At 51.4% G+C, this 20,653-nt stretch overlaps 8 protein-coding genes across 8 annotated transcripts; 5 read left to right on the top strand and 3 right to left on the bottom strand.

Moving 5' to 3' along the window:
• Positions 1–2,598: 2,598 nt before the first annotated feature.
• Positions 2,599–3,235, bottom strand: CPAR01_03160 (40S ribosomal protein S22; the record flags this gene model as incomplete). The annotated part of the gene is made up of 2 exons (XM_060487447.1): positions 2,599–2,858; positions 3,103–3,235. The coding sequence occupies 2 exons, from the start codon at positions 3,233–3,235 to the stop codon at positions 2,599–2,601; spliced, it is 393 nt and encodes a 130-aa protein (XP_060354775.1).
• Positions 3,236–3,975: 740 nt separating this feature from the next.
• Positions 3,976–4,727, top strand: CPAR01_03159 (40S ribosomal protein S12; the record flags this gene model as incomplete). Its single annotated transcript, XM_060487446.1, has 3 exons — positions 3,976–3,978; positions 4,211–4,529; positions 4,603–4,727. The coding sequence occupies 3 exons, from the start codon at positions 3,976–3,978 to the stop codon at positions 4,725–4,727; spliced, it is 447 nt and encodes a 148-aa protein (XP_060354774.1).
• A 286-nt stretch (positions 4,728–5,013) lies between these two features.
• CPAR01_03158 (peptidyl-prolyl cis-trans isomerase PIN4) lies at positions 5,014–5,599 on the bottom strand (the record flags this gene model as incomplete). The annotated part of the gene is made up of 4 exons (XM_060487445.1): positions 5,014–5,031; positions 5,088–5,224; positions 5,288–5,390; positions 5,456–5,599. The coding sequence occupies 4 exons, from the start codon at positions 5,597–5,599 to the stop codon at positions 5,014–5,016; spliced, it is 402 nt and encodes a 133-aa protein (XP_060354773.1).
• Positions 5,600–6,319: 720 nt separating this feature from the next.
• On the bottom strand, positions 6,320–8,232 carry CPAR01_03157 (DUF563 domain-containing protein; the record flags this gene model as incomplete). Its single annotated transcript, XM_060487444.1, has 3 exons — positions 6,320–7,505; positions 7,636–7,903; positions 8,169–8,232. The coding sequence occupies 3 exons, from the start codon at positions 8,230–8,232 to the stop codon at positions 6,320–6,322; spliced, it is 1,518 nt and encodes a 505-aa protein (XP_060354772.1).
• Positions 8,233–9,164: 932 nt separating this feature from the next.
• CPAR01_03156 (uncharacterized protein) lies at positions 9,165–13,504 on the top strand (the record flags this gene model as incomplete). Its single annotated transcript, XM_060487443.1, has 3 exons — positions 9,165–9,807; positions 10,134–13,322; positions 13,452–13,504. 3 exons carry the CDS (start codon positions 9,165–9,167, stop codon positions 13,502–13,504), a joined length of 3,885 nt encoding a protein of 1,294 aa, XP_060354771.1.
• Positions 13,505–15,019: 1,515 nt separating this feature from the next.
• CPAR01_03155 (uncharacterized protein) lies at positions 15,020–15,853 on the top strand (the record flags this gene model as incomplete). The annotated part of the gene is made up of 2 exons (XM_060487442.1): positions 15,020–15,078; positions 15,172–15,853. The coding sequence occupies 2 exons, from the start codon at positions 15,020–15,022 to the stop codon at positions 15,851–15,853; spliced, it is 741 nt and encodes a 246-aa protein (XP_060354770.1).
• A 931-nt stretch (positions 15,854–16,784) lies between these two features.
• CPAR01_03154 (glutathione S-transferase II) lies at positions 16,785–17,474 on the top strand (the record flags this gene model as incomplete). The annotated part of the gene is made up of 1 exon (XM_060487441.1): positions 16,785–17,474. The coding sequence occupies one exon, from the start codon at positions 16,785–16,787 to the stop codon at positions 17,472–17,474; it is 690 nt and encodes a 229-aa protein (XP_060354769.1).
• Positions 17,475–18,578: 1,104 nt separating this feature from the next.
• Positions 18,579–20,366, top strand: CPAR01_03153 (major facilitator superfamily transporter; the record flags this gene model as incomplete). Its single annotated transcript, XM_060487440.1, has 1 exon — positions 18,579–20,366. One exon carries the CDS (start codon positions 18,579–18,581, stop codon positions 20,364–20,366), a length of 1,788 nt encoding a protein of 595 aa, XP_060354768.1.
• Between the last annotated feature and the right edge of the window lie 287 nt (positions 20,367–20,653).

The following is a 20,653-nucleotide window of genomic DNA, read 5'->3' as shown; positions in this document are numbered from 1 at the left end:
TTGTTGAGATGAACTACCTACAGTAGCTCCGAATTACCCATGTCGAAACAAAGTCTTTGTCCTGCAGTCTAGAAGAGAGGTCGGTTGTAACTTGTGACGGGAAAAAGGGCTTTGCGTATCCGTGGCATTTCTCCTGATTTCTAAGGAATGAGAGAGACACGAATGGGATCAAAAGCAGCTCATCCCGGATGTAGTACGAGTCCCCGGCGCTGGGATGGAAGAGGAAAAGAGGCGGAGAGCTGTGTGTGTGTGTGAGGACGAGATTGAGCTTGAGGCGCGAGTGTGAGTGTGAGGGTGAGGTTCGAGAATGCCGAGCCATCATCGTCATCGGGCGGGCCCTCGTGTGGGGCCGTGCTTCGCTGATCACTCGGGAAGAAACAACACCAGCAGCCTCTCACGCGTCTGTAATACAAATCACCTAAGTCGCCAAGCGAGGTCGGTCGACATGGGGGCGGGTCAATGGGTTACAGCGCAGCCCGCCACGATATGTCTCTCGATCACATCTTTCTCTTCACCTTCCCAGCGGGTAAAGTGAGTTCTGCGAGTTTCCGGGCTTGAGGCTCATTCACCTGGGTCTTGATGCAAGCGGACGAGCTTGACGTGCGCCAGAAATGTACATTCTTTTGCATGGAGCCTTCTTATTTTCTCCATTTCATCTCGGTCAAAATGAGACGATTGCTTTCCAGGGCTCTCTCCGCTGCCAAAGCAAGACGAGACGGTTCGGCACTTATCGGCGAGACGGAAGCGAGTGCGGGAAGATCATACACAGGAGGTCTTTATGGATTGCTCTGTGCGACCAAAAGGAAGACAAATCAGTCATCTCTCAAGACTCATGTACTGTCCGAAGTTTTAAACCCATGATTTGTTGCTCATGGAGCAGAAATCCTCCCGGAGCCAATCCCGAGGTCCCCCGCCCACTCTCCGTCATCTGTTCATCATGAGGGAAAGCTGTCCGTCCAATAATCGGGAAATCGGGTTTTCAGCTAGCATGGCACTCTCCATGGCTTGCAAAACTAGAACAGAACGAAAGCACAAAGTCCAAATGTCTGGGCAAAGAGAAAAATCCTTGAAACGTGCCCTGTTCGGGTGCAGGGGAGCCGCTGCAGGCTATCCGGAGGTATGTCCGGCTCGGAGCCGGGGTGTATCGATGTGGACTCCAAAAAGCACGTAACATGGCACGCGACAGTAACACCTTCTCTTATTGACTATATCTCTCATTTTGCTCAGAGCTTCCTCCTCTGACGACACGCAGTAAGGGTCCATTCTGTCCTACCAATTACCGTGGGATATGAAATGTCTCGGCACCATGTTGGGCAGTCGGCTTTGCTTTCATCTCGTTCTGCATCAGCCTCTTCCCACATTCCCCGCTGATAGCGTTGAGTTTTCTGAAATTGACCTGACCTTTTCACACTGCATATATGCATACTGCGTGCGTGTTGTGTTCCTCATGCATCACTATTTATAGCCCTGCCATGTTATCCTCATAAGCAGGGTAGAACTTAAAGATTCAATCAGCCTACCTAAAAATTTCTGACCATCACTGAACTCACAGGCAGCGTCGAGGCCCTACAACATTGGGTTTGCTTCTTCTGTGAAAGAGAAATGACATGATCTTCGTAGCGTTGCAACTAGATGCAGATCCTGCCAAAGACCAGGCCCCAGTCGTTTCGAAAACACACAGGGAAAGCAATTCGCCAGGTGAGAGACAGGTTGAATAGGTAGGTATGTACAATGTACTACCGTTGAGCAGCCGTTTGGCCACGATTCCCATAAGTCCGGTTCGCTTCGTGTTCTTCGGGAGGAGCCCGCTCCATTTCCCGACCGAACCGACGGCCGGATTCCCGAGGCATGTGGATCTGGTATCTGTCAAAGAACGGAACCTACGAGGCGATTTGAAATCATGGAGAATTAAGCAAGACCCTCTCCCGTGCCTCTTAAAAATCGTATCGATGATCAAAGTAATCGAGACATTTGCATTGGTTGAGAAAGTCCACCAGATCGATCTTATATTGCGCCCAAGCCGAGATCGGAGACAGCAGGCCATGTGTCTCACATTCTTTTCTTTTGGCTTCAACGGTTGCGAAGCCGTCGCCCATCCACACATGAGGTTCATGAAACGATTTAAGAATAAGAGGGAACACGGGTCGGTTCGGACTTTTCCTTTTTCGTAAGCAAGCTGTCACGGGACATTTGACGGAGGTGTAGCTAAGCGAACTCGCCTTACTTGGGCCATTATACACGGTCAAGGAGACTGACAGTCCAGCGTCTCAACCTTTCAGAGCTCAAGACTGAGAAACCTAGCGAAACACTGCACTATGCGGATATCTTTTCGCGGAAAAAAGCGAACATGCATGGTTCAGCCGTGGGATGGCACTTGGACGGCAAACATTGCACACATCGAATTGACACATGAGAACTGGCTCGTATTGGTGGGGTCTTGGTTGAAGTTCATTGCTTTTGGTGTAAATGAGATCCTAGCTCAATGGCATCCTCTGGTATCGGCCATGGCTAACCCAAGTTGTTCCCCCAAACGCCAAATGTCCCACACCCCCTGATTTTTTTTCATTCTTCCATCAAAACTTTTGGATTTCCCAACGCTTAGTAGAAGAAGCCGATGACCTTGCCGGCAACGTGCTTGCGACGGGCCTCCTCGTGGTCCATGATACCAGCAGAGGTGGTGAGGATGACGTAGCCGAACTGACGGGCAGGGAGCAGCTTGACAACCCACTTCTCGAGGTCGGAGAGACGGACGTTGTAGCGGGGGGAGATGACACCGCACTTGTTGAGGCGGCCGTTAAGCTGGACAACGATCTTGCCGGAGCGGTGGTCATCGACCTCCTCGAAGCTAGAGATGTAACCTGTATTATTGCTGTTTAGCGATGTTGTCGCGGTGGTTTAAAGCTTAGACATCAGGAGAAAAAAATCCGAAAAAGTTGTAAGACCTCCGCTATTTATCTATCGGCATCTTATAGGGGCTGAGTCGTGGGAAGAAAAGACGGTCGCCCTAGTTATCATGCCGAATGTACATCCATCCATCCAAAATGTCCTCCGAGTTGAAGAAGAGAAAGAAGAAGTAGAAAGAAGAGTGTTGTTCTGACATACCGTGGCGCTGCATGACCTGGAGGAACTTGACGATGACCTTGGAGCTGGGGCGGATGAGCACCTGGCGCTTGCCGGCCTTCTCGGCGTTGTTCATGCTCTTGAGAGCATCGTGGAGAACGGAAGTGCGGACCATCTTGGCGGTTGATGTATGCGGAGATTCTCAAGTCTCGGGAAATGAGGTATCTGCCAGCGAAGAAAATAGCATGTTAGCCTTCCAATGGCCTGTTGAGCGTGGAGAGTGCCCTCCCAGGCGACAATCGTCCGACAGGAGGGTTCTGCCAGCTCGTTGCTGAAGAGGAGAGCGTATCAGATGTCATGGTCGTTCGGCGTCGGGTAGCCGCCGACCAAAGGGGCTACCGCATCGTCCGTCAAGGCGAAGATGGAGGTCGAAATAAAATTGGTATCTCGTAAATCGCACGACTCGTCTGATTGCTCTCCTCCGGCATCAAGGAAAAGGCAAGAAGTTCCTGTTGGATCAAGTCGCCATCGTGGGCGCGAACAAGGTGGTTTATGCCTTGTTTCAACTTACCTCGTGAATTGAACGGTGCCGCTGAAGGGGTTGATTGGCAAGTTTGTCGGTGAGAAGATCGTGAGAGAAGACGGGGCGCAGAAAAGTCCAAAAGGCTGTGGGAGAAATCCCCACACTGCCACGAAAAAAATTGGTCGCTTGTGGGTGCACGGACCACCCACAATTTCTAACCCTCGAAAGGGCACGGGCGAAGTGACCCTTCCACGAATGATCTTTCAGCGCATTTTCTGCTTGTGCCCTCGCATCACGCCAAAAGTTCACTTTATTCATACACTACCCAAATTACAACACAACATAACTCTTCGAGGATCGAACCGACAGGAACTTGACCAACAACTTTCAAGATGGTGAGTTCGCACCGAGAACCCCTCCCCAATGTGGCCCCCCTCGAATGACGGACGCCTCCCGGCTGCTCGCGAATACCTTCAATTGGGATTATCCGGGTGCTTGGAAGTTGTCGCGTGCGCGCAGGCCAATTCGGCTCATCCCACTTCGTGGGAAGGAGGACGACGATGATGTCGACTTGAACCCCGGAGGAAAACAATTTGGCTAACCAATGCCCTTGCGCATCTCGTACAGTCGGACGTAGAAGAGAACAACGCCCCCGAGGTGGCCGAGGAGGTCGAGGTTTCCGCCGATGCCGGCTCCAAGGGCCAGATGTCCGTTCTTGACGCCCTCAAGGGTGTCCTGAAGCTCGCCCTCATGCACGACGGTCTTGCCCGCGGTCTCCGTGAGGCTTCCAAGGCCCTCGACCGCCGCCAGGCCCACATGTGCGTCCTCAACGAGGCTTGCGAGGAGGAGGCCTACAAGAAGCTTGTCATCGCTCTCTGCTCCGAGCACAAGATCCCCCTGATCAAGGTGCCCGACGGAAAGCAGCTCGGCGAGTGGGCTGGTCTCTGTGAGTACACCTACGGCATATGTTGCCATACATCTGTATCGAGAGATGGACAATAGCTAATACAGATCGACAGGCGTGTTGGACCGTGAGGGTAACGCCCGCAAGGTCGTCAACTGCTCTTGCGTCGTCGTCAAGGACTGGGGTGAAGAGTCCCAGGAGCGCTCCATCCTCCTCAACTACTTCCAGACTGAGCAGTAAATTTGGGTATGACTTCATGATTTGAATTTGGGCGTCACTATGGGGAGAAGGACTTTTAGAGGGGTGGCGGGGAAATCTGGAACCGTCGCTATGAACGATCTTTCGGTTGTACTCTAGCTTCTTCAGCTGGCATCTCGAAACAAAAAATGGAGGACTCCCTTTGGAGGTCAGGTCAACATGCATCAAGGACAAATAAAGAGAAACGGCATTGGGCACTCTTGAACCAAACAAAATGTGTGCAATATTGATATTGTGAGGCGACTGATGAGAACGTAGCGGGGTCTGCCTATTTCCTGCCTTCAACCTGCGTGCGCGAGTCAGTACATACCTGGCTTGAGCTTTGGTGTAATTGAGTCCTACCATGATGATGTGGTATCCAAATTCCGTCTTGGCCTCCCCGTAGACGGGGCTCGCCGTTGTACTGGCGCTCAGAGCAAACGCAACGTCCTCGAACTTTGGGTCCAGGCTACCCTTTGTCTTCCAGCCCAGAGCACCACCTGTGAACCAATCAGCATGGGTCCTCACCCTCGATGAAGCTGCTCATGATGGGCATCACTCACCTTGTCTTGCCTTGTCCTCAGAGAACTCTCTCGCCACCTCATCAAACTTGGTTCCGTCTCTCAGCTTAGCCAAAGCCTCCTCCTTCTTGGCATGCTTCTCGCACTGGCATCAGTGGTCAGATTAAAAATTCTCAAGAAAATCCCACAGCTAGAGAAGACGATGCTCACCAAGATGTGCCGGGCATTGATGGACTGCGCGCCCTTGGCCGCCTTGCCGCCCTTGTCGTCGCTCTCACCCTTGGCACCCTTCTTCCCTCCAGCAGACTTGCCCCCGTCCTTCTTGTCGGCCGGCTTCTTGTCGTTCTTGCCCATCTTGAGGTGGCTGCGGAGTGGTGTCGGGCGTGATGCGGACGATGAAATTTGGCCTGGAGGGGTTGGATAGTGGGGGAATTGACTATGGCTGCAACCCCCACCATGAAAAGACTCTGTCAACGGCGGCTGCGACCAATGGAGAGCGGGGAAGCCAACTTCAACACCACGTCTGATCATCCGACAGCATCTTAATGTCGCTCAGAGTGCGATTTCCACGGCTCTTTCGTAAAACGTTTTGTTTTGTCTGATTTTTACTATTGTGATCAAAACTCTTTCCCATGCCGAATATTGTCTGACCGAAATCATGGATCGGTCGGCGGCCGACCTCGTCGGGCACCGTTTTTGCAAAACTTGTATGCGAAAAGGGTTGCAGCTCTTCGGATTCCCAAATCCACAACCAGAGATAGTCTCTCAGAAACGCCAATGAGTTCCTCCCATGACATTAGATTGGGAAGATCTTGTCGAAGCTCAAGCTACAAATCAGTCCTTGCCATTCCGCAGTGGGAGGTGACCGCGAAGCAACGATCCTCTATTTCAATGAAGATGAGTTGAGAAACAACCTTTCTTTGAAATTGCTTTACCTGATATGTTTGAGTGTGAACTGAGGCGAACCCAGGCCACGTATCACAGTTTGCAAATCCAGCAACGCCTCGATCAACGATTTGGATGGCATTCTGAAAAGTCTAGTAAATGCAATTCTTTTCTACGGGTATCAATACACTATTCTCTCATGGCCTCCACAGCTTGTCCAATCAACTCAAGAAAGGCACCCTCCTCGATCCGAATATCGGCCCAGTGCCATCGGTCTCGTCGGATAATACCTCTCTTCCTGCCCTTATCATCCTCCTCATGTCCCACCATCTCGGCGTGGGTGCTAAAGTACTTATGGCCCAACATCTGCGCCACATTCCTGAATCCCTTGTGGGACATGCTCGACGGTTGAATCTCAACGACCGCGGCGCCGTTCTCCCGGAGAAACATTGTGTGCGTCAGTCCCGCGCCGTGGACGCCTACCAGGATATCGGTGGACTGTACGATTCGAAGCTGTTCGGGGAAGGTCACCGCTCCTAGGTCGATTGCCTGAAAGTTGGCGTCGGGGAACGCTTTTCGAGCTGCGTCTAGTAAGACTTCCTGGTCCAGGAGCTTGCGGGAGCCCCGTCGATCGATGAGCGTGACGTTGAGTGGTTTGCCTTGTCGCCGCCCCGTCTCGAATTCGACGCCAAATTGCTGCATCACTCGTCGTGTAAAGACCTTCAGTAGCGGCGCGTCCTTGCAGTCTCTATCTTCCCAATCGTTCTGCCACAGAGGGTTGCTCCCTCCGGCGAGTGGAATGATGAGGTTCTGAGGCGTCTCGGCGAGGGCCTGTGCTTGCACTGGGTCTTCCAAGACCTTGCTGAGGCGAAGTGGCTCACGACCTGCAAACATTCCCCATAATGGATATAGAGGTCCTTCTTCTTGGTTGTCCAGGAAGACTACTTGGGTTCGTGGGACATCCCCAGGGATGGTAAAGAAAGGTTTGCTAAGATCGTTCCCGTCGTGACTGAGACGCAAGACGTCGAGGGACATAACCATCGACCATATCTCCATGAGAGAGTGCCAGATATTGGAGTGGCCTTCCCTCTTCACGAGGATTGTAAACGGGCGGCTACCATGATGGGTTGGCGCTTGCGTGACTGAGGATGGCGATGTCCCAGCTTGGACGTTGACGAAGTTCTGGAATAGGAAGCCTGGACCGGTGTCGTACCAGTAGTTTCTGATATTCGAGAAGGAAATGATGCCATTTGCTGTTTCGTTGCCGGTAGGTTGTCGCACATCGCAGTCCACATGGAATTTACCGCTTTCGCGGTCTAGTACGGCGCCCTGGCCGATACAAAACGAGTCGCGGTTGTCGTTGGATTGTGTATGACTGTGGAAACATGTCAGATTTGCGCTTGACTCTGCCGAACAGTACTGAATCCTTTGGTCCCGGAGTTCGTTCAAATATCGAGGGCCGAAGCGTTTGGCGCAGAACTCTGACTCTGGCAGGTCCGGCTTACCCAGCGTCGCTAGCTCTGGTAGAGAAGTCGGAATCTCGTTCTTCGCCGGACTCGTCATATGGCGAAATGGGTATCGCAGAAATGAAAGCCCGTCGTCGGTTTGTGTAGATTGCGACGATGATACTTGAAGGTGAAGAAGGATCATGACAAGCGTCGCCGCCGCCGCCGCTCCGGCTCGCTTGCTCTTTGGCATAAGACGCGAGCGCATGATCAATAGGCAAGACAATAGTCCATAGGAAGCCGGGTGCCGAAGGGTGTTCGATTGATACTTGATACCGGTCATTGAGAGTCTGAAAGAGGTCAAGAAAAGTCGAAAAGTGATGTTAGTCCAGCGAGTGGTGAAAAGGGGATGGCTCGTAGACCTGTCTACTTCTCCGTTGACAAACCAACAGAACGAACATAACAGGAGAATGAACTGAGCTCCTGACTGCGAGAAAGAATACTTAGAGCCCCCATGGCCCCCATTCGCATGAACAACCAGCATGCTTGGCCCCGCAGGCAAGCAAGCAAACAATGAATACTCAGGGGCGGACGGACAACAAGAAAGGTACGCTCTTCCCGCGCGGCCATGGCAGCCGACCAGCTTTCGGTAGACATTATGTGTGACTTGTTTGCTCTCCACTCAAATGCGTCTATCAAGCGTTTCTCTCCGTGCGCCTGGCCGCTGATAGCTTCTTGTTCGACGCTGTTTGCTTGTGATGCAGCCCCCGGTCACCAACAGGGGGCGGCTACGAGGTCTCTCACAAGGCTTAGGGTCGTCTTTTATCCGTATGGGTTGTCTTGGGCCGGCGGAACATTAAGGTGTGGTGCGTTGGTGGGTGATCGTCGGCCGTTCCAACAGCGAGAGTGGAGCTCTTTCGTGTTGGTGTTGCCGCCGAACAAACCAACATACTTCCAACATGATCTTTCCCCCAGATACTTTTTCCTTTCCAAAATTCACCTACTCTGGTATTCTCTCGGAACCTTGGGCTCTCAAACTTCTACCCAATTTGTTACTTCGCAGCGACCGACTAGGCTTTTCCCGACTTGGCCTATAATTCCCTGATCAGGCTGGGAATTGCCTCGGTCTTGTACCATTACCTGCACATCCGATCGACCCAATTCCCGTGCGGCGCATTCCAATGACCAATAAGGTTTGGGGTTTTGTCTCACTACACAGTCTCTCCTGTCCTGACAAGCGAACGTGTTATGAGCGGCCCAGATCTCGTTTGCGCCCGACGGCCACGTCTAGCGCTCTTCATGCAGTTGCAAGGCTTAGACTTGCCCAATCAACATTGATGCTTTCACGAGGCGAGTTCAGATGGTTCGCAAGTAAGCATCGTACGGTGATGGGCCATACATTAGCGGGCATTGCTGCTCTTAGCTCCTCTCTGCAATGGACATGCGTCGGGAGCAATATCTGCTCACATATTGAGCCACGTCTACTCTTTTCCCAAAAGTGTTGCAATATCATTACCGCCTTCACGCCCAGAGTCTGCGTCATGCTCCCACTTATGACACGTTCCCGTACTCTTTGAACTTTCCCAACCATGGCCGATCCTCTCAGTGTGATCGGCACTGTGATCGGTCTCATAACAGCTGCGGACGCTGCTTACGACAAAATCAAGGCGATCAAAGACCTACCCGAGGCGTTTGCGGAAGTTAGCCTACGACTTCCCATCGCTCGAGAGATTCTTAGGAAAATCGACGAAAAGTACGAGAACCTCTCCGTAGCGACCGCCAAAATCATCGCTCCCATCATCGAGTCGTGCTTCAAGAATGCCGAGGCCTTGAAAACCATACTGGAGGCGCTTCCACCACCCAAAGATGCGACTTCAAATTGGGACTCCATTGTTAAGAAATACATTTCTATCATAAAGATTCGGGGGAAAAAGGAACGTGTGGAAACCTTGACCAGGAACATACTAAAGGACATTCAACTATTGGCGGACCACGAGACGATCAGAGAGGCAGCAGATCAAAGTCAGCTGAAGAAGTTGGAGGATGCTATCAAGGCCATTGAGGACGTAGAGGCGTCCATCTCGGATGAATTATTGGAAGAAAGCCGAGGTGTAAACATTACGCATGGAGGACAAGGTGCTCAGAACTTTCAAGTTGGCGACAACAACAAGCAATTTAGCCATTTCGGCACTGGTCACGTCATTGAGACTGCTAATTTCGGGCCATCGTCAGGTCAGTTATCTGGTTTGCTTTCATAGCTTATCCACACTCCATGGGAATACATTGAATCCGCTTCCGCTTAGAGCAACCTGGACTGTTTCGTGGATTTGCCTCCGAGATTCACGATGAGTCCATAAGTCTCGAATATGACGCTTTATCTTATGCACTGAAGCCATTGATAGCGCTTATGCGCCCAGCCAGTTCTTGGTGCATGCGGAAGTAGTTCGAAAGTCAAGGCGAATACAATAATAAGTCGGGGTGGACTTCCTGACGAGCTTCTCGTGTTCTGATTCATTATTCAACATTCAAGAAAATGCTAACGTGTTTGTTTCATCCAGAAAACAGGAAAGCCAAGGCTTTAAAACGACTCAACAGTCCATCTTGCAGGGAGCACAAGGATCGAAACCCGAAGGCTACTGCAAATACTTGCAAATGGTTCACTGAACACACGAAATTCAATGACTGGCTCGGCGATAATCACTCACCTCTGCTTTGGGTCTCTGCAGACCCTGGTTGCGGAAAGTCTGTTCTAGCGAGACACTTGATAGACCAAGTTCTCCCTAGCTTGCGTCAATCTTCCATGATCATCTACTTCTTTTTCAAGTATGGTAACGAGGACCAAGAACACGCATTGAAAGCTGTAAAAGGCCTTTTGGATCAGCTTTTGAGGAATGGCTCGCCCCTCTTTGCGGAAAGTATCTTGAATTCACTCGAAGAACTTGGCGAAACAAAATTAGACAGCTTCAGTGAGCTTTGGAATGTCTTACATCGCGTCATGCGTCATCGGAAATCCGACAAAATTATCTGCGTGCTGGATGCGCTGGACGAATGCAAGGAAGGGTGGGACGACTTGGCGAGGGGCCTAGGCGATATCGCTAAAAGCCGATCCGCTTCTACAAGGATCTTGCTGCTCAGCAGGCCATATCGCGTAATCCAGAACGGAATAATGCAGGGTGGCATGTCTGTCATCCATCTCCACGGAGAAGACACAGTTGAAGTTGACAAGATATCGACTGAAATCAACCTTGTGATTAAGGAGAGAGTCAACAAGTTGGATGTCGGTCCAAGGAACAGAGAAAGGGTCTATGAGGAGATTTCACAGAGGGAAAATAGGACGTACTTATGGGCTCATCTCATTTGCGACATGCTTTCCGAAGTCGACTTTGTCACCAGCGACCTGCACGAACACCTTCGCCAACTTCCAGCCACAGTCGAGGATATGTACGAGAACATCTTGAATAGGAGCAGCGATATACGCAAGGCCAAAACCTTACTGCACATTGTTGTTGTAGCAGCCAGGCCCTTTTCTTTGGAGGAGATGGCAATGGCGATGGCTGTGGAGAGCTGTTCCTCTTCAGACGAGAAACCCCCTGTCATTGAGACCGCGATATTCCAGAAGAGCATTCGAAATATTTGCGGCCTTTTTCTGGTCATCAAGGATGATAAAGTCTTTCTGATACACCAGACCGCAAGGGAATTCCTTACTAAAGAGTCCAGCAGATCCGCGCGTAAGGCGGCTAGATCTGGAACTGCTTTGAACTGGAAGGGATGCTTGGATCAGGATGAGTCGAACAAACTCATGACAAGCATATGCCTCCGATATTTACTCTATGTGGGTGATCACGATCCACCGCCACGAGCGGAAGGCGGCCTGAAGTACGAGTTCGAAGTGACAACGATGTACGAATACGCCGCGACTTACTGGATCTCTCATTATCAGAGTTCGAACCTGTACGGATCTTCAGAGTTCATCCGTGACATTCTTCGACTATTTGACACGGAGTGGCCGAGTTGCCGCATATGGCACAACGTCTTCGAGTGGAACCATCGTATGAGTTTCTATCTCGAACATGCATATGAGCACAACGGGTCATGTCGCATGACCTCACTCGAATTGGTGTCATTTCATGGGTTGGAAGCCCCGTTTAAGACACTACTTAAAGAAGGAACGCACAATCTGCTCGAAAGTAAGGCATTGTTTTATGCTGTCGAATCTGGAAATAATGACTTGGTTCAACTAATAATCGACGAGATGATGAATCAGCCAAACTTCTTCTCACGTCGAAACAGCTTTAAGATAAACTTGCATCTGCTGTTGGCAGTAGATGGAAGGCATGAAGCCATCTTTGAAACAATCATGAATTTCAAGAGGGCAGAAATTGACCGATCGTACGAAAGAATCGCACCAGGGCATGTCGAGCAGATCGGAAGATCGACAGGCCCTTCAACCAGAAACGAATTAGGCGAAAAGGTTAAACATTCTAGGGGGAGAAAACGTTCTACATCAATCCGATATTGTCCCAAAGAAAGCTGGTTGGAGCAAGAGGCACTTATTCGTGCAGCGAGAAGCGGGCAGCTGGCAATTGTCAGGAAGCTTCTGAAAAAGTTTAGAGTCGATCCTGCATATGCACAAGATTCAAACGGCAACAAGCCCTTTGCAAATGCAGCGAAATATGGACACGTCGATGTGGTAAAGTTTCTCTTGAAATATCGCAGAGTTGACCCTGACACGCAGATTTCCGCGTTGGGCATCCAAGGGGGAATCAATCAGTATGGTTTCTATTACTATGACCTCCCTGAGCATGCTGCGAGTCAAACGCCTATTTCACTTGCGGCGGAACATGGACATCTGGATGTGGTCAATGTTCTTCTTGAGTCTGGCAAGGTCCGTTCAGACTCACGAGATGATCATGGCCGCACACCCCTTTCACATGCGGCGAGACATGGACATCTGGATGTGGTCAATGTTCTTCTTGAGTCTGGCAAGGTCCGTCCCGACTCACAAGATAATTACGGCCGTACATCCCTTTCACATGCTGCTGGAGCCAGATATTTGGACGCTGCAGAGAAATTGCTAAAAATCGACAGAGTCGATATCAACTCCAGAGATGCCGGTGGAATAACGCCGCTCGCATATGCAGCTCGTCATGGGAATTATGCAGTAGTAAAGACGTTTCTGGATACTGGCAATGTCGACGAGAGGTCTAAGATGCTATCTCTCGCTCTTGCGGTACAGGACTGGCATGAAACCATCGTCGATATTGTCGACTTGCTCTTGAGTTCCGACAGCCTTGAAGCCAACTTGAGCGATGAAACAAAAATGAAACTGACTTCACTGGCAGTAAAGAATTATCACCTGCCTGTTCTTCGTTTTCTGCATGAAAGGTGGAAACCATATCTTGGTCTGACCAATACACGCAGGATACTCGATGGAAGCCTGATCGCCCAAGCCATTACGAGCCCAGTGCGTGTATTCGAGTATATATTCGACGCTGGGCAATTGGATGTCAACGTTGAATACAGCTGGGAGCATGAGAACGGCAGCATTCATTATTCTACACTCCTTCGACGAGCCGCAAGAGAAAATATGCCTGGGATCGTGAAAGCTCTGCTTTCCAGAGGAGCCGACGTCAACTTAAGATCGGGAAGGAAGGGCGAGACACCCCTTATCACTGGCGTCAAGTGCTGTCACTGGAGTGCCGTGGACGCCTTGCTCTTTGCGGGAGGGATAGACCTCAGCTTGAGATGTAAAAAGGGGTTGACACCGCGTCTCATAGCCAAGAAACGCTTCACTCGACACCAAAAATCTCCGAGCAGGGGGCAAGAATTTGGGTTCATCATAGATCGCCTAAATAGGCACATACTTTCAATGCCAGATCGTGGCCAGGCACTGGAAAATCTAGAGAGGATCATCTCGGAAGGTCAATAACGGAGGTAAGAGGTCGAGGCGTAGTAGAAAACCCTTATTCGGGGATGGCTACTTCGAAATCATACGGGCTGTCGTTTTGAAAGACACCGACCAAGTTCAATCATGCCGTAATTTGCTTTGTGTGTAGGTCGGAGTTGAGAAGACTCGGTGCCCCAAATACTGGCTAGTCCCAGCTAAAGTGTTTGACAAGAGACTTGAGAAACAAAGGTGTAACAAGTTGTTATACATCTATGATTTCTGCGTGTACAATAAAAATTCGACTGAGAATCTAACTCTCGCCTCCTCCTGCCCCGGCAACAGGCGGTGATCGTGAGCAAACGCCCAGAACCCGTGCTTCGAAAAGCGACCCACCTTGTCCGCGGCCTGAGGCCTGTCTGTTCCAAACAGCGTCCCGGAAGACTCGATTGATTCACAGTCATCTTCCGAAGCCAGCGGAGGGACTATCCTCCCTGTTGTGTACCATCACCACCTTGGCTTGATAGAGCTCTGAGGAGGCCAAGTTGTGATCTGCTTCTTTACCACTATCGATCGGCCACTCGTGTAGGCGATGGAGCCTTCAACTCTGACTGTTTGTGGCTCGCTAGCCGTTCTGCTGATTCTGCCAGCATATCTCGAGACACTGGTTCAGGCAGCTTATGCACTATATTCTGTTCCCATTCGACTCGGCAATGTTTCATTGTCAAACGGCTAGGTAGCAAGAGGCTTGAAACTAGCCGTTGGGGAACCCGAGCAGAAGTTCGCTTTCATCCCGCAGAGGTATTCAACCTAAGCATCGACTGTTTTCTTTACGGCCTCTATGGCACATTACTAACGAAGATCTGAACTCAGTGGCCAAAACGACACGTTGTTGTACGGCACCAACGGCGTTTGTATTCTTCGCAGCTCTGACAAGTGGTTCAAGGGCGGTCGCACTTCCTTTTGAGGAGGTTCTTATGATTCATTCGCATCCAAGACAAGCAAAACGACATCACACGATGCCACCTCTGAAGATGAAGGATGGCCAGATATCAATCCTGTCGTTGATACGATGAAACTCAACAGCAACCTTACGCTCGATAACCTGGCCATGGGTGTAGCGTTGAGCGATTGGGATACTCAAGGCTGTTACGCCATGATGGGACTCGGATCAGGATCAAACTCTACCATATTGAGGGTCCTGGAAGAGTTAGGCAAGATTATCTCGCGAACGTGGAGTCTCTTTTGGGGCCGCGGCTTTGGAATGTCCTCTCAGCTGGACGGTCATCTTATATACGGAGGTTAAGGCCGAGCAAAAGTGTCTGGGAAGCGATACAACCAGTTCCTGACGCCCAACATTGCTCAGTGCGAATCACAGCTCGTAGTGACAGTCACGGATCTGACTATGAACTTCGATAATGGTACAGACGTCTGCATTTTCTCGTCAAAGTCGAGCGCCATATCCTCCTGCATCAAACCAACGCTTCTGGTAATGATGAGGATGCCTCTGGATCCTCACTTCTATAACTTCCTCGACTACACGGGCATTCCATCGAGAATATGACTCGCTCCCTCGGGTATCACCACTGGAACATGCAATACCTTCCCAATCAAAAGCCGTATGTACTCCTTACCCCCAAGTTGTGTACAGACCTTCAGACCACTCAGGTCCATTATCCACTTCATGATGCTGACAGAACTTGTGATCATAGTTACGACGGTGCTCTGACAATTACACTCTCGTCCGGTTCAAAAATCCGTGTGGACCGCGATAACCTCGTTCTGCCACATGTATTACTCGATGAGCAAACAAGAGAGATGCACGTTAACGCAACAGAAAAGGACTTGCTCATCGACTCGATGCAGGACGTCAACAAGAATGACATGGCGCAGCTCGGCTGGCAGTTCCTCTCCGCCGCCTACCTTCAAGTCAACCACAACACTTCCGAGTTCTCGCTTTGGCAGGCAAACCCCACGTGGAGCCAAGACATCGTGGCTCTAGACTCCGGTGACAACGATGTCACCCACTTCTGTTCTTCCCAGTCCAGCGAAGGCAATAAGACCGTGAATGGCGGTGGGGACGTCGGCGGCAGTGGGGAGGGTAGCGGGAACGACTCGTCGGCAAGCACAAGCTCCCCAGGCCTCTCTCGCGGAGCTATCGCCGGGATTGCCGTTTGCGGAGCCGCAGTTGTGGCCCTCATCATTGGAACTGCAGTATGGTTTCTCAAGAGAAAGAAGTCGAAGGCCCCTTCAATACCCTCGCCGGGAATGGGACAGAACGCATCGTGGCTGCCACAGCCTCCAGGCCAAGACCTTCCACCCAAGACACCACCAACGTGCGAGTTGGAAAATGGAGATACCACAAACTTCCGGCGGTATGAGATGGCGGGATGAACAGTAATGAAGGGCCGACGCAGTCGTGCTAGAAATAATGTTACATATTGATGACGTTCGAAGGGGGGTGGCTTTTCTTCTTTAGATCTAGAACCTATTTTGTATTATACCTCACGAACACTTCGTCCTCGTCTTACCCTCTAGCTAGCCTCTTTGGCAGAAACAAGTCAGTATTCTATCCTCGGCGGCACCCAGTGGCTTGTACTGTACGGGGTATCTCTATTTTTTTGGTGTTTCGGTCTTGAAGACATCAATGGTCTTCGAGATTAGTTGAGTAGGAGGCGCACGGGCCTTGTAAGCGGTGTACTGACCCCGCGGTCATAACTGAATGATTGTGAAGTCTGGCATTTGTCATCCCACTGAAAAGTGGACGGAATGAAAACAAGTCAGTTCGCACTTGGAAGACTGAGGATTGGATTGATGTCTAAACAAAATTGGTGTTTTCTTATCTTACAAGGCGGCCTAGGACTCTTGCAGTACGGAGATCGTGATCCAAGGCGAACTTGCGATTTGTCATAGATCTTCAAAACCCACTCTCAAATACTTGGTAAGCAAAAATGCCATTCAGCTTACCAAACACAGCTGAAAGATGTCAGTCCTTCCTCGGAGCCAATTTGTCCGTCCGTGTCTTAAGTTTCAGTGTATGCGGGATCCGCGGTAGGCAGATCGTAGCACCGGAAACAGTTTCCAAGTTAGGTGCAAGCTGAGCGCAACTATTAGGGTTTCCTACTCATAAAAGAGCTTGCCAGAGTCCCCCTCGCCACCGATTTAAAGATAGCTAATCAGATTAACCGGACATAACGACTGAGACTTGAAGTTTCAGTAAACATCAAGTATTGTTCAGTTGACTCTATCCATTTACGTTGAATCCAATCCACTTAGCAACAATTCCAACAAATCCCCACAAAAAAGCCGCACCAACAAGACCAAAATGGCATCTGAGAAGCTTAAACCGATCAGGGTCTGGACCTCCAAGAACGGCCCGAACCCATGGAAAGTCCATTTTGTCCTCGAGGAGCTCGGGATCCCCTACGAAGAAAAGTACATCGACTTCCCCGACATGAAGAAGCCGCCCTTTGAAGCGATCAACATCAACGGACGCGTACCCGCCATCGAGGACGGCAACACGGGCATCACGCTGTGGGAGTCCGGCGCCATCCTCGAGTATCTCGTCGAGACGTACGACAAGGAGAAGAGGTCAATCAGCTTCGAGCCGGGCACGGCCGACTACTTCCACGCCAAGCAGTGGCTGCACTTTCAAATGTCCGGTCAGGGCCCGTACTTTGGCCAGGCCATCTGGTTCCACCGGTACCACTCCGAAGACGTGCAGAGTGCCAAGGACCGGTATGTCAAGGAAATTCGGAGGGTTTCCTGGGTCCTGGACCGGGCACTCGAGGGACGCGAGTTCCTGGTGAGCGACAAGTGCTCCTATGCGGATATTGCTTTTATCCCCTGGTTCAATGTCGCGTTCTACCCGTGGTATAACATGAAGGTTCCTGGCGCATTTGCGGATCAGATCGATTTTGCAAAGGAGTTCCCGAACACGGCCGCGTGGATGGACAGGCTCAGAGCTAGGCCTGTCATTGCGGAGACCTTGAAGAAGAGAGCTGCAACTCTGTAGAAGAAGAAAAAGCGTAGATAGTAGTCCGTTGATGGAGTCAGATAAAAATACATGTCAGTATTCAAGCAAGCGCGTATATGAGAAAATGCGTTGTGACGTGCTGCACATTACGACATAGAGACATCTCGGCCCGAAGCCCCCACTATTTGCGGAAGAGCCATCCGGGCCCGCCTCCGGGCCGCTTTTTGTCAGCCCAAACGAGGCCGAGATCGACCCGGACGAGCGAATCTCGTTCAGGTCTCTCAGCGGCTCGCCCAGGAAGCCGGATAGAAACCCGCTTTCATCGCTCTCGCTTCCTCATACGCTGCGATATCTGTATCCGCTACAGTGGGGAAGTGAGTGTATAACAGCCCAGAAGAATGAGGTTGGCAGGTGCCATTGTATCCGAATCAGTGAACGCAATTGGAGAACACGGAAGCGGGCGGGGGGCAAACACCGCTCGGAGCCGATTGCAACCTTGAGATCATTAATGTGTGTCTTTGCTTCGGACTGGTATACTTGCCTTATCCGGACGAGTGGGAACAGAACAGTACACTTGCGTTTTGGCACATGGCAAATCAGCGTCGATGCAAAGTCGATTATTCGCGGCTCGCGTCCTCGCGTTGAAAAAAAAAAGTGGGATTTCCGGAGCGACCTGGGACCTGCAGCTTATGAACCATGAAGTTTGAACGCCCTACCACGCGCAGACAGGCACGTATTGGACCCAATCTCTGCGTAAAACCGAGATCTCCGAGTAATGGAATTTTCTCTTAGCTCGGCACCAAGGAGCCCAGCGTTATCGCTGGCAAAGGTTGCCTCGCCGTCATTGATGGAGCTTTCTATCGTTAGCCTTGTGGGAATAAACCGGGATCTAGTAGAATGCAAAGTGGGAGAAAGAGAGAGAGGCAACTTCCCTGTCGCGCCCGGTATGAAGTCACGTATCAGTCTTGCTAATCCTCAATGACTCAATGTTGCAACTTACTCGGTGTTCCTTCCGCTGCCGTCTGTAACAGTTCCAACTCTAAAGAGACATCACACCCATATCAGCTGAATCTGAGATCCAGGAAGTATGTTCCCCTAGCGCTCTACTAGGTATACCTGAGGAGAAACCTATTGGGGAATAGGATGCAATCTTTTCTACAACGCCGGCGTGCGGGCGTTGAAGCCCAGGCGCAAATCGACAGAGACATTGGAAAAGCACAGTCCTCAACAGCGCAAGAAAGGCCGCACGACGGTATAGGCAGGGACCTTGAGAACCAATCTTCTTCATCACAGGAGGAGGAGAAGCGAGCAAGTCCACTCTTGGAATCACTAGGCGGTACTACCACCACCAAGCCCGAAAGCAACGACCACCAGAATCATGAAGGGGAGTACGATGCCTTCGGCACAAACGTCGAACGAAGTCAGACGGCACGGACAGGACACTCCGAAGGCACAGCCCTCGGCCGCGTCCTAACCGGCATCCACGTCCGGGACCGGACCGGCGAAGAGGGCCACGGCGGCCGCGTCTTCGTCGTCGGCTGGGCGGGGCCGGACGACCCCTTAGACCCGCACAACTGGCCCACGGCGAAGCGCATCGGCGTGACGCTCCAAATCTCCCTCATCGCCCTCTTCGTCGGCTCCGCGTCCGGCATCGACGCCACGGTCCTCCCGCAGGCCGCGCAGGATCTCGGCGTCAGCCAGGTCGCCGAATCGCTCGCCACGGGCCTCTACCTCGTCGGCATGGGCCTGGGCTCCCTCATCGCGGGGCCCTTTTCCGAAACGTTTGGTCGTAACGCCGTGTACGCGGCTTCCATGGCGATCTTCATGATCTGGATCATGGCGTCCGGCCTGGCGCCTAACTTTGGCGCGCAAATCGTCTTCCGCTTCCTGGCGGGATGCTCCGCCTCGACGCCCCTCGTCTGCTCCGGCGGCTCCATCGCAGACATGTACAACCGGCTCGAAAAGACGTGGAGTTTTCCCTTGTACGCGATAACCTGCTTCGGCGGCCCCATGATCGGCGCCGTTATGGGCGCCTACATTGGACCTTCCAACGCCGTGAGCTGGCGCTGGGTAGAGTGGACGACGCTCATCTCCTCCGGGCTCGTGCTGGTGCTTGTCCTGCTCTTCATGCCCGAGACGTACGGCCCGCTGCTCCTGCAGTGGAAGGCCGCACACTACCGCCGCATCACGGGCGATGACCGCTTCCGCTCCGAGCACGAGATCGTCGACGCCACGCTCTTCAGCCGCCTCAAGACGAGCATGACAAGGCCGTTCCTCATGCTGACGGAGCCCATCATCATCGCCATGACGCTGTACATCACCGTCGTCTACATCGTCCTCTTCACTTTTCTCGTCGGGTGGCCCTACATCTTTGAGTATACCTACGGTCTCGACCAAGGGCTCGCCAACATCATCTTCATCTCCATGTTCGTCGGCACGCAGGTCAATTTCCTCTTTGTGCCCTTCATCTACGCCAAGACAGCGAAACGGGTCAAAAGCGATAGTGGAAAAGCGGGCTTCAAACCAGAGATCCGTCTGTGGTACGCCACCTCCGGCGCCGCCGTCTCCGTCCCCATATCGCTTTTCTGGCTCGGCTGGACAAACTTCTCCAACATCAGCGTCTGGTCTGCCATCTTCGCGGTCGCCGTGTTCGGGTACGGCGTCACCGGCATCTTCATGTGCGTGTACATGTACATAATCGACTCGTACGAGATATACTCGGCCTCTGCGCTCACGTTCGTCGCGCTCATCAGGTATATGGTTGCGGGCGGCATGACCGTGGTAGGAATCCCCTTTTTCGAGAAGATGGGAACGCACTACACTCTGACCATCCTCGCTTGTATATCGGCTGTGCTTGCGCCGATTCCTTATGTTTTGTATTACTATGGCCACTGGCTCCGAGCCAAGAGCCGATTTGCGGTGTCAATGTAAAGTAGCATCATTCATCTAGACAGCGTCACTTTTCTACTAGATGGCACATTACGGTGCACATATCGAGTATGCCTGATCATTGATTGCATAATAATCTCGAACACCCTACCTAGATCGGGAGATAGACTGAGTTGATGGTGTGCTGGCATAGTGTGATCATGTAGGTTGCTAAATAGACAATATGGTAGTTGTACTCACACAACGTCGATAAAGAGCGAACAACTCTAGCCTTCGAGTTCTAGGATCATTGAGGATCCAGAAAAGCGCCTTCTAACAATAATCCTCCA

The sequence above is a fragment of the Colletotrichum paranaense genome (genome assembly GCF_030867605.1).
Source record: "Colletotrichum paranaense strain IMI 384185 chromosome Unknown Scaffold_2.1, whole genome shotgun sequence".
NCBI lineage: Eukaryota > Fungi > Ascomycota > Sordariomycetes > Glomerellales > Glomerellaceae > Colletotrichum > Colletotrichum paranaense.
The sequence above is the reverse complement of the archived record's forward strand: the minus strand, read 5'-3'. Positions and strand labels throughout refer to the sequence as shown.